This window comes from Cebidichthys violaceus, unplaced genomic scaffold (assembly GCF_023349555.1).
Source record: "Cebidichthys violaceus isolate CVI_PGR_0920_01 unplaced genomic scaffold, fCebVio1.0.p SCAF_44, whole genome shotgun sequence".
In the NCBI taxonomy this organism is placed as follows: domain Eukaryota; kingdom Metazoa; phylum Chordata; class Actinopteri; order Perciformes; family Stichaeidae; genus Cebidichthys; species Cebidichthys violaceus.
The window spans coordinates 1,753,528-1,764,582 of record NW_027176639.1 but is presented as its reverse complement, the minus strand read 5'-3'; the positions used below and the strand labels follow the sequence as shown (position 1 = coordinate 1,764,582).

The window sequence follows — 11,055 nt, the reverse complement described above, 5'->3', positions numbered from 1 at the left end:
GCATGAGGTCCAACACGGTTCGGCTGTGGACAGAGCTTCTGGGGCTTACCTGATTGTTCCTCTGAAGCGGTCCTTCAGCGGTGTGGAGCCCACATAGAGGATGTGGACCTTGGCGAACCTGGGGTTGATGCTGGTCACCTGTCCAGAGAGAGAACAGTGAGGCTTGTTGGTAAACTGTGCAGGATCAGCTGATTGTAGAAGATCCGATTCCACCGCTTACCTTACAGGTGACTATCGCTCCTACATCTGGTAGCAGTTGTGTTTCTGTTTCCCGCACCACCGAGATCACCGGCAACTAGAACGCACACAGAAACACAACCCCGGGTCAGCTGAAAGAACAACCCCGTCACCCCGAATGTTGCTGTTCAACACATTCACAACACGTTACACAACACCGTCCCTCCGGCACGCCACTCGCCGCTCACCTCCTCGCCCTCGTTCTTCTTCAGCACGTAACCCGCTAGCGAGGAGTAAATGTAGCCGTGCTGCTGAAATACTCCCGTGCCGGGAATGCAGTTCTCCGCACTGCATAGCTTGTCACCTGGACACAAACAAGAGGAGGAAGACAAGGGGAGGTGATGGAGGTGGAGCATCTCTGCTACAGCCTGAGTACAAGAACACGTGTTGGTGACATCACAGTCACCTTTGAAGAGCAGCGGCGCTCTCCTACGAAGCACGTTTAACAGGAGCTTCATGCAGCGATGGGTTGGTGACAGGGTTACTTTTGAGGACATTAGGAATGAAAGTAGAAATCATCCTGAAGCAAACAGCCCTGTCCTGCAGTCTGGACAGCTAGTAACAATAATAATAATAACAACAATAATCTACCTCGTTCAACTCTACAGCCCGAACTGCTCTTCATCTAAAGGGGACAAATATGTCTCTAGTAAATACTCATCCTGCTTCATTAAGAGCACTGTGTTACTACTTCATATCACTTAATAACTGGTGTTTCCATCCTACCGTAACACGTCGCAAAGGTCACTGTCTGACAATTGCTCGTAACAGTTCATCTGACTATCTGCAGCACAACGCAACCGAGGAATTCACGCGAGGAGTTCACGCGGGTGAGTCACAACAAGCGAGAGGAGAATGCTGCCGTCCCGCCTGAGGCGATGGGCAGGGCAGGAGGTGAACCACGCATGGAAAGCAAAAGCGACGCGCTCACAGTCCAGCGTCATTACGGTAATTACAGGGAACGGTGTTTGAAATAACAGCCCTCGACTCACTCTCTCCGTCTTTTATCCACACGATACAACCCGCCGTTCCGTTACACGTAACTGTAATCTGAACTGTGCTGGAAGCCGAAGCCCACACCACGCATGGCAGCTGGAAACAATTACCACGCGCTCACACCGTCAGCACTGCGGCGTGACTGCGTCTCATCGCAGCACAGCGACGCCTACGAACGACAACGACACGGTGTAAACCCGGGTTTAACTGCATCCGTACTGAGAGTTATCGCACGTTTCCACGGGACTCACCTGGAACACACAGCTTCATGGAGACATGTTTTCGAGGAAGCGCAGCTCGTCGGCCGATTGGCTGTGACGGAGACCTCGAGCGGGATTCCGATTGGTCGGTCTCAACCCTGAGCGGAAGTAGCGGAAGGACGGCTCGGTCCGCCATGTTGGTTGAGGCACACATGGCGCGCAGTGCTGCCTCATAGCGGCGAGGCATGTGTACAACAATAGCGTGAAATAATAATAGTTATATTACATTGTATTCATTATATAAATGAATAGTGTGGACTTGTTTTCAATTATAATTCTAGTTAGAATTGAATTAGGCTAGTGGTGTTATTTAGCCTTTGTGTGTGTGTGTGTGTGTGTGTGTGTGTGTGTGTGTGTGTGTGTGTGTGTGTTCTATATATATTCTACATGCAGCTACATGCAGCTGTCAGTGTATCAGACATGCACTGAAGTTTGAGTAAGAATGAATGTATTATGATATAAAGAACAGCCACAGAATGATGTTTGTTTGTCTCTTTATAACAGCAGGAGGGACAGATGATATCCCTCCATCACTTTTGGTTTTCTAGGATCTAATAATGAAATACCGTCAGACACTGATATACACCATTTCATCACATAACGACTCACAACATTTATTATTTTTCCTCACAATGCCACAGCAAACAATAATCAGCAGTGCAGAGCAACGTGTCCTGACGACAGCCAGTGTTTGTGTATCGGTGACTCTGTTCCCTCTGAGCCTCACATACATGGGATGACTCTAAAGGGTTCGTCTACGTTTGCTGGTCCCGAATTTTGCATTTTGGTCAGTGTTTAAAATCACATTACTGGTGATCTCTATTGTGTAATTGTGTATGTTTCAGTATGTCACAAAGTAAAGACTAATCAAATTGTGCAAAAGCTGGGTATTTTAAAAATAAAGTGCACATTGTGTGTGTGTGACGGTAACAGTAAATGACCTTGTAATAACTAAACAGCACATGATTGATATCTGAAGAATATCTCATAACTCATCCAGAGGGGGGGGGGGGGGGGGTCTATTTCTTGGCTTTGCCCTGAGCAGCCACAGCTTCCATGGCCTTCTTAACGGTCTCCTCGTCTCCCAGGAACTGCATGGGTCCTAAAGGCTTCAGGTTCTTGTCCAGCTCGTACACGATGGGGATACCTGTGGGCAGGTTCAGCTCCATGATGGCCTCCTCTGACATCCCTGTGAAAACAGTAACGGACACGCAGAGCTCATAGTCTCATCATCTGCCTGGATCAGACGGGAACGGGTGACGGATTCATTTCAAGCGGTTAATCAGGTTAATGACAGCTAAGTTACCCAAATACCTCGACACGGGAAAGATGGTTTAGTCGTGATAATATTTAGTAATCTAACTTCTACACTCATACCATGTACAAGTGTGAGACAGAAGGCCATTGTGACCATAAAGACGCAGACGAAGTCTCTTACCCTCGAGATGCTTGACGATGCCCCGGAGGCTGTTGCCGTGGGCAGCGATCAGCACCCTCTTGCCCTCTTTGATGTGTGGAACGATCTCTTCGTTCCAGAAGGGCAGAGCCCTGGCGATGGTGTCCTTGAGGCTCTCGCAGCTGGGGAGCTGGTCCTCTGTGAGGTCGGCGTAACGCCGGTCCTAGAAGAGGGACTCGGTGTCGTCAGTTACATTTTAACGGCGTGGCGCCATCGTGACCTAGTAAACACGTCTGCGTTTGCAGGACAGAAAGAGACGGCGTTCACCTTGCTGATGCTCTGATAGAAGTCGTGCCCCTCTTCCATGGACGGGGGAGGAATGTCAAAAGAGCGCCTCCAGATCTTGACCTGGGCCTCTCCGTGTTTCGCTGCCGTTTCAGCCTTGTTCAGCCCGGTCAGGCCACCGTAGTGGCGCTCGTTGAGGCGCCAGGTCCGGTGGACGGGCAGCCACATCTGGTCGATGCCGTCCAGAACAAACCACAGGGTGCGGATGGCCCTCTTCAGGACAGAGGTGTAGCAAATATCAAACTCATAGCCAGCGTCTGAGGAGAATCAGAGACAGGAAGAAGACGGTAGATGTGGACATTCACTGGCAGTTAAGACCCAAAGAGGAAGGCTTCACGCACGCACACGCGCACACACACACACACACACACACACACACACACACACACACACACAGTTTGTGCTTAGTCAGGGGCAGCTATACCACAGGACGCTGGCAGACTGTGGGCTCTGCAGTGTGTGTCTGCAGTGTGTGTCTGCAGTGTGTGTCTGCAGTGTGTGTCACACAGACAGAATGAAGTCAAATTAAACTGCTCCGGTCTCTCCGGTCTCTAGGGCTGTCCTCCACAAAGACATTCTTATAGTCCACTAACACTCATGCAACTTTGTGGACTAATTGATTTAAATCGACAAATCTGTAAAACTGAGTTTCTCCACCAAGAAGAACACAAAAGCACCGCTTTTCAATCGTGTGTGTTCCAGAGATGTGCTCACAGCAAACAGCACTAATCTACACTGATACCAGCGAGCAGCTGTCCTCCGGTATCAGAGCTGCGGCTGAATCCGTTTCATGTGTTGTTCAGTACGTTACGTCTGAATCAGTGCGTCTGAGAGCTGAACGTTTATACATTATAGTACATTAATCCTACAATTCACAACAACACATAATGAATCCATCAGGCGGATCGGGATGATTCTCTCCGTCTTTAATGCAGATGTGGAGGTAAGGAGAACCCAACATAAGGATCTCATAACACCAGGGGTCGCCACACCGTCTTGATTTAGGGACCACCACGGGCTCAGGGAAAACCCGGTCCATCAGAGTCTGACAGGTGGCTGACCAAGCCGTATGACAGCCCGATGAACACAGTGATCTAGTACTGCAGCTGCGGGCTCGTCCGGTGTCGCAGTGGGCCCGGCTACCCGTTCCCCCGTCCGTCAGAGTTGCATAAGCACCGTTTTGCTAATCCACGACCGAGAGAAAGCCCGATTAGGCCCCGTGTCATTATCTGGTACCTTTCAAGGCCTGTCCTCCTCTCTTCGCCTCGTGCTCCCCGGTCTCGCTCAGGTCCGCGTCGAACCAGCCGCAGAAGCGGTTCTCCTGGTTCCAGCAGCTCTCCCCGTGGCGGATCAGGACCAGCTTGTACGCAGCCATCCTCACACCGATGCCCTCTGCGCTGTGCTTCCGGTAAGTATGGCGCGAGTGACACTTCTTCACACGCGGCAGCAACGTCCGCAGATTTGTGCTCGTTTCGCCGCAACTCCAAAGACGGCAAAGCAGGCGCAGTGTGTCGGTAGGGTGGAGGGTTAGTCTGCTGATGGCGCACAGAGTCGGTGTGTCCGAACTTGTCAGATCTCAGGACGCGAGCGCTCTTCCTGCTGGTTTCCACCAATCAGAGGACGAGCTGCGTGCCACGTGAGGAGGGAGGGAGGCGGGGACGAGCGCAGCGGCACGTCCACACACGCCCAGCTGTGTGAGAGCATCATAAGGAGGAACACTGCCTGGTTACGCAAACAGACACTGTCTCTAACAGAAACAACACATCTGTTCACCTTTTATTCATTCTGTGAGGTTTCCTCAGTTTGCTCCTGTGTCTGTTAAATGCAGCAGCATTGACTGTGGAGTATTATCCAAATAATGACAACACGTTTATAGTCAGGCCTGAATACAGCGAAACACTATGATAGAGCTTTCAAAAGAACAAGTCTGTTCTGTTGTCATTTAAAAGCAATGGTCAGGTTATTAAAGTAGCCTCTGTGGTTTGTACATCACTCACAGTTAATGATTTTGTTAAATCAATTTCAGTGTGTAACAATCTTCAGAGTTTAATTTGGCTTTGTGTATTTGATTAAGCCAAAAATAATCTGTCGTGATTTTCCAGTCTGACAACTGCAAGTAAAAGATAATTCATCACTCATAATGTATATATATATATATATATATATATATATATATATACACATATATATATATACATATACATATATATGTATATATATGTACATATATGTATATATATGTACATATATATGTACATGTATATACATATATGTACATATACTATATAAATATATATATGTTTATATATATATGTTTATATATATATGTTTATATATATATATACGTATATATATATATATATATATACGTATATATATATACGTATATATATATATATATATACGTATATATATATACGTATATATATATATATATATATATATATATATATATACGTATATATATATATATACGTATATATACATATATATATATATATGTATATATACGTATATATATATATATGTATATATACGTATATATATATATATACGTATATATATATATATATATACGTATATATATACGTATATATATATATATATACGTATATATATATATATATATATACGTATATACGTATATATATATATATACGTATATATACATATATATATATATACGTATATATATATATATATGTATATATACGTATATATATATATATACATATATATATATATGTATATATACGTATATATACATATATATATATATACGTATATATATATATATATATATATACGTATATATATATATATATACGTATATATATATATATATACGTATATATATATATATATATATATACGTATATATATATATATATACGTATATATATATATATATATACGTATATATATATATATATATATATACGTATATACGTATATATATATATATACGTATATATACATATATATATATATATGTGCCTCAGAGGCCTTGTTTATCTGTATGGAGGTAATTGATTGGGTCAGCTGTGCTCTCACGTGTCTTCCGTGGGCGGGATGATTGTGTCCAATCAGCGCTGGAGATCAGGAGGTTGACGGGAGCGTTTGAACGTTGGTTGGTTAAAGATCACAACACTGAAGGAGTCCCGCCTTTTCCCGGAAGCTGACAGTCACCTGACTTGTCCTTTTTTTCCTTCTGTTTCCTTGTTAGCCAGCGTCGCTGCTAGCCAACTAAACAGCCGTCCCGCGTTCTTTACCTCTTCTGGTTCGTCCTGTTGTCTCTTTCTTCTTCTCAGCGGGTTACGATAAGTCCTCGTCCACCTCCAACATCATGGACGAGACGAGTCCGCTCGTCTCTCCGCTCCGGGACTCCGGTGATTTCAGTTACTGTCCCACAGAGCCCACCAGCCCCCGGGGCTCGTTTGGAAGCACGCCGGGCTCGGTGGTGCGCATCCCGGCGGGCAGTCCGGGACGCAGCCGGGAGCGACAGCCGCTCCTGGACCGTGGGAGTTCTCCACGGGAGCCGCACAGGAACGAGTTCCCGGAAGATCCCGAGTTCAGAGACATCATCCGAAAGGCCGAGCGAGCCATAGAGGAGGGGATCTACCCGGAGAGGATCTACCAAGGGTCCAGTGGGAGCTACTTTGTCAAAGACTCGCAGGGGGTAAGAAGAGAAGCTGCTACTGCGTCTACATGTCCAATGCTAACGGCTCCTTTAGCTTCTCGTGACTTGTCTTTGTTATCTGAGGTGTGTGTGTGTGTGTGTGTGTGTGTGTGTGTGTTGCAATGACTGCAACACCGTGTAGATAAAAGTGTTGGTCGGATAGGCCTCTCTTCCAACTAGCCTGAGATGACTCTGCACACAGGCTGTAAGTCATGCCAACACCACAGGACCTTCAGTAATAGACTGATAACTAATGACACAACAGACTGCACGTGAGTGTGTGACAGTGACAGAGTGACGGCTCAAAGTAATGCAACACAAACACATAGTCTCCTGACGCGAGCCATGCCGGATTAATGACGGCAGACTCTGATCGGCACGGCTGGAGCCGACCGGTAATGGTCTTGAGCCCCCCCCCCCCCCTCTCTACGGGGGCGCGTTGTGCCACCGTTTACAACAAAGAAGAGGGAAGTGTGTCTGTAGACTCTGAGGCTGGATCCTCCTTGTAGTCTCAGATAGTCCAGGTCTCCTATTGGCCACTTTCTCCACTCACTGAAAGAAGAGAACAAAAGTATTCCAGCCCCCCCCCCCAGAGTGCTTAGTAGTCATGTGCTCGCTCTCTTTGAGGATATAGTTCTCAGTGAATGTGTGTAAGTGTGTGTCATACTAGCGTAATGCAGCATGTGATTTCTATGTTCAGTGTTAACGTACCACCACACAACATCCATCTCGTGCTTATCCAACAGTCATGTCCTCTTCATGCTTCATGCTTCAGCTTCAGTGGATCTCCAGCGTGTCATTTGAATCCACTCTTGCAGCTTCATCCACCTCCTGTGTTCTCCGTAGGTTTCAGAAGGAGAACGAGACTCGCACTCGTAAACCGTCTCTTCTTCTCAGCCCTAGACGTCGGATGCTGAAGCTCTCCGTCGGCTCTCTCTTTCCTCACTTTCCTTCTCATCTTCCCCGCTCTGCCTCTCTGTCCTCAGAAAATCATTGGCGTGTTCAAGCCTAAGAACGAGGAGCCCTACGGCCAGCTGAACCCCAAGTGGACCAAGTGGCTCCAGAAGCTGTGTTGTCCCTGCTGTTTCGGCCGCGACTGCTTGGTCCTGAACCAGGGTTACCTCTCGGAGGCCGGGGCCAGCCTGGTCGACCAGAAGCTGGAGCTCAACATCGTTCCCAGGACCAAAGTACTGCACACACACACACGACACACACACACACACACACACACACACACACACACACACACACACACACACACACACACAGCGCTGCCTCCTCCTTACAAAGAGCCACACACCTTTTGGCAAAGACTGCGTCTCTGAATCGATCGTTTGCTCTACAGGTGGTGTACCTGGCGAGCGAAACGTTCAACTACAGCGCCATAGACCGGGTGAAGTCTCGAGGAAAGAAGCTAGCCCTGGAGAAGGTGCCCAAAGTGGGCCAGCGTTTCCACAGGATTGGACTGCCACCCAAGGTAACACGTTGTCCCACACAGGCGAATCCTTTCCCTGATTGACGTGTTTGTATTACCGACCGCATTCACCCAGGCGTCTGTTAAGAACAACGGCGTTACGAGCTTCCAGACATACAGGCGCTCTGTCTGACGTTTACACTGTTGCTCCTCCCCCAGGTGGGCTCCTTCCAGATCTTCGTCGATGGATACAAGGACGCAGATTTCTGGCTGCGGAGGTTTGAAGCGGAGCCTCTGCCCGAAAACACCAACCGTCAGCTCCAGCTGCAGTTTGAGCGGCTGGTAGTCCTCGACTACATCATCAGGAACACAGGCACTGTTCTCTCTGCTCAGCGCCGTCATTGTTAGAACATGTGTTGTTCTGTTGTCTTGAATCTGTTTGTCTTCCTTGCTGATCTAGACCGGGGCAACGACAACTGGCTGCTGAAGTACGACTGTCCCATGGACCCTGGGAACCGGGTGAGGACACACAGACACAGCTGGAGTCTCTCGGGTCATTTTCTAAAAGACTGAATATGTGTTTATGTTGTCCCTGTCTCTGTATGTAGGACACAGACTGGGTGGTAGTAAAGGATCCCATCATCAAGCTGGCGGCTATAGACAACGGCCTCGCCTTCCCCCTCAAACACCCGGACTCCTGGAGAGCCTGTAAGCACCTCACTGCTTTCATCTCAGCAGTGTGTCCAGTGAAAGCTCTACATTCTCCATTTCTCTCATTAATATCTATTTTGATCGTTCAAAGATTCTTTAAAGCCGTTCCGTCGCTGTGTCATCAACCTTCCTGCTGTTTTACAGCTAGTGAGCTTAATCATCCAGACACGGTTTCATTTTCCGATCACCAGACCCGTTCTACTGGGCGTGGCTGTCCCAGGCCAAAGTCCCTTTCTCCCAGGAAATCAGAGAGCTGGTCCTGCCCAAACTCTCCGACCCGAATTTCATCAAAGACCTGGAGGAGGATTTGTACGAATTATTCAAGGTATGTAGGGACTCAGATTAGGATGAAGTGGTAATAATGTAAGTGTGTGGAATGTGAGAAATGGACACAGACATCAACATGTCACATTCAGTGCTGTGGCTGTAAACGTTTTGTGCAACAATGTGTCTCACAGAAGGACCCGGGTTTCGACAGAGGACAGTTTCACAAACAGGTAGCCGTCATGAGGGGGCAGGTGAGTCTCCGCTCAGTTTGACTTGCAGCTAGTTGTTCCTCCTTGAACGAACCTCTTTGCTTTTTAAAGCATGAATTCACCGTGTTTTTTTGTTTTTTTTTAATCTTTCTCCTTTTCATTCCAAGATCCTGAACCTGTGCCAAGCGCTGAAGGACGGTAAAACGCCCCTGCAGTTGGTCCAGATGCCCCCGGTCATCGTCGAAACGGCCAGAGCGCCTCAGAGAGCCAACAGTGAGTCGTACACGCAGAGTTTCCAGAGCAGAAGACCCTTCTTTACCTGGTGGTAGGAGCGCTGCCGTGAAGAGGAAGAGGAAGAGGAAGAGGAGGAGCGGCAGGAAGCCAGAGCGAGGAGCGTGGGTGGAAGACGGGGCAGAATCTGAGAGCGCAGGTCTTTGTCCTGGAAATGGAAATGATTACCTCCATCCCCTCCCCTCCTTGTGACGTGAGATGAAGCCAGGAGAGGAAGAGTTTGCTTCTGTGCCTTGCATGGATGTCAGTGAAGAGTTAACGCTAAACGATGAGGACTCTGGACCTAGCAGTGACTTTCAGTGAGGCGTCGAGACTTTTCTTTTGGACTCCTCGGTGCACACCAGTCAAAAGCCCCTCATGCTTTGGTTTTGAATCGGAGGTGTTGCATTCCATGTTTAATTTGTCTTCATGCCTCTCTGCCTTTTAACCTGCCCCTGCATATTTCCTCCCACGCAGTTAAAGCCCGGGCTGGTGAGAGCAGGGCGGGGGAAATCAGCTTTTTATTTTTATTTTTAACAAATAAGAGAAGTGTTCATTGTGATTGAAGTGTTGAAGATTGAGGAACCGTGTGGTGCGTATGTCTTTACACAGTGAACACAGTCACTCACTGAGCCACATCACTGTTAGATTAGGAGGTGAGGAGAAAGACACCACATGTTTGTTAAGCTGAGGTAAAGATGACCGACTCGCCTAATGTTTCCTTCTTCCACTGATGACTTAGATCACTGGTGAAGAAGACAGAATGATGGGGGGGGGGGGGGGGGCAGCGTTCATCTCCTGGCTCGGGGGTTGGACCTAAGAGAACAAAGTAACTTCCTGCTGTAGTGAAATGACACGCAATGTATTGTGACAATGCACTGTATAATTTGTATGTAATATTTAATGATAGATTATAATTAAAACATATTCCATTAATACAGATCATTTGTGTGTTTGTGAATGTAAAGAGTCGGTCAGAGGTCCGCTGCTTCACCGTGTTCTGTTGAGGGTCACGCGATGACGACACGTCACGCGAAGACGACACGTCACGCGATGACGACACGTCACGCGAAGACGACACGTCACGCGATGACGACACGTCACGCGATGACGACACGTCACGCGATGACGACACGTCACGCGATGACGACACGTCACGACTTCATCAAGACTCCTGATGCATATCAACTTAAAGGTTATGTCGGTTTTGTGTTAACTTGTTTCTGCTGCCCCCAAGTGGCCAAAAAATGTGTTAATGCAGTTTTTAAAAG

At 47.3% G+C, this 11,055-nt stretch overlaps 3 protein-coding genes across 3 annotated transcripts in view; 1 reads left to right on the top strand and 2 right to left on the bottom strand.

The window, feature by feature from the left end:
* exosc1 (exosome component 1) overlaps positions 1 to 1,581 on the bottom strand; it is a 3,001-nt gene extending 1,420 nt beyond the window's left edge. The window contains exons 1-4 of the mRNA XM_068728910.1: positions 1,485 to 1,581; positions 426 to 541; positions 221 to 295; positions 50 to 138 (exon numbers count right to left, since the gene is read on the bottom strand). Of these exons, the coding sequence (XP_068585011.1) occupies positions 50 to 138; positions 221 to 295; positions 426 to 541; positions 1,485 to 1,503 (299 nt within the window). The 5' untranslated portion in view covers positions 1,504 to 1,581. The remainder of the gene's footprint in view (positions 1 to 49; positions 139 to 220; positions 296 to 425; positions 542 to 1,484) is intronic.
* Positions 1,582 to 2,074: 493 nt separating this feature from the next.
* On the bottom strand, positions 2,075 to 4,839 carry LOC137886529 (phosphoglycerate mutase 1). The gene is made up of 4 exons (XM_068729020.1): positions 4,471 to 4,839; positions 3,217 to 3,491; positions 2,932 to 3,112; positions 2,075 to 2,682 (listed from the first exon to the last, which is right to left on the bottom strand). The coding sequence occupies exons 1-4, from the start codon at positions 4,607 to 4,609 to the stop codon at positions 2,513 to 2,515; spliced, it is 765 nt and encodes a 254-aa protein (XP_068585121.1). The 5' UTR covers positions 4,610 to 4,839; the 3' UTR covers positions 2,075 to 2,512.
* Positions 4,840 to 6,419: 1,580 nt separating this feature from the next.
* pi4k2a (phosphatidylinositol 4-kinase type 2 alpha) lies at positions 6,420 to 10,726 on the top strand. The gene is made up of 9 exons (XM_068729060.1): positions 6,420 to 6,913; positions 7,900 to 8,100; positions 8,259 to 8,390; positions 8,547 to 8,700; positions 8,788 to 8,846; positions 8,936 to 9,035; positions 9,230 to 9,363; positions 9,497 to 9,556; positions 9,682 to 10,726. Exons 1-9 carry the CDS (start codon positions 6,581 to 6,583, stop codon positions 9,841 to 9,843), a joined length of 1,335 nt encoding a protein of 444 aa, XP_068585161.1. The 5' UTR covers positions 6,420 to 6,580; the 3' UTR covers positions 9,844 to 10,726.
* The last annotated feature ends 329 nt before the right edge of the window (positions 10,727 to 11,055 follow it).

Coding starts and splice junctions, on each gene's coding strand:
- LOC137886529 (XM_068729020.1), bottom strand. CDS start 4,609: ATGGCTGCGTACAAGCTGGTCCTGATCCGCCACGGGGAGAGCTGCTGG. Junction 3,492..4,470: donor AGGAGGACAGGCCTTGAAAG/GTACCAGATAAT, acceptor GATTCTCCTCAG/ACGCTGGCTATGAGTTTGAT. Junction 3,113..3,216: donor TCTATCAGAGCATCAGCAAG/GTGAACGCCGTC, acceptor TCCCTCTTCTAG/GACCGGCGTTACGCCGACCT.
- pi4k2a (XM_068729060.1), top strand. CDS start 6,581: ATGGACGAGACGAGTCCGCTCGTCTCTCCGCTCCGGGACTCCGGTGAT. Junction 8,391..8,546: donor GGATTGGACTGCCACCCAAG/GTAACACGTTGT, acceptor CTCCTCCCCCAG/GTGGGCTCCTTCCAGATCTT. Junction 9,036..9,229: donor CCCGGACTCCTGGAGAGCCT/GTAAGCACCTCA, acceptor TCCGATCACCAG/ACCCGTTCTACTGGGCGTGG.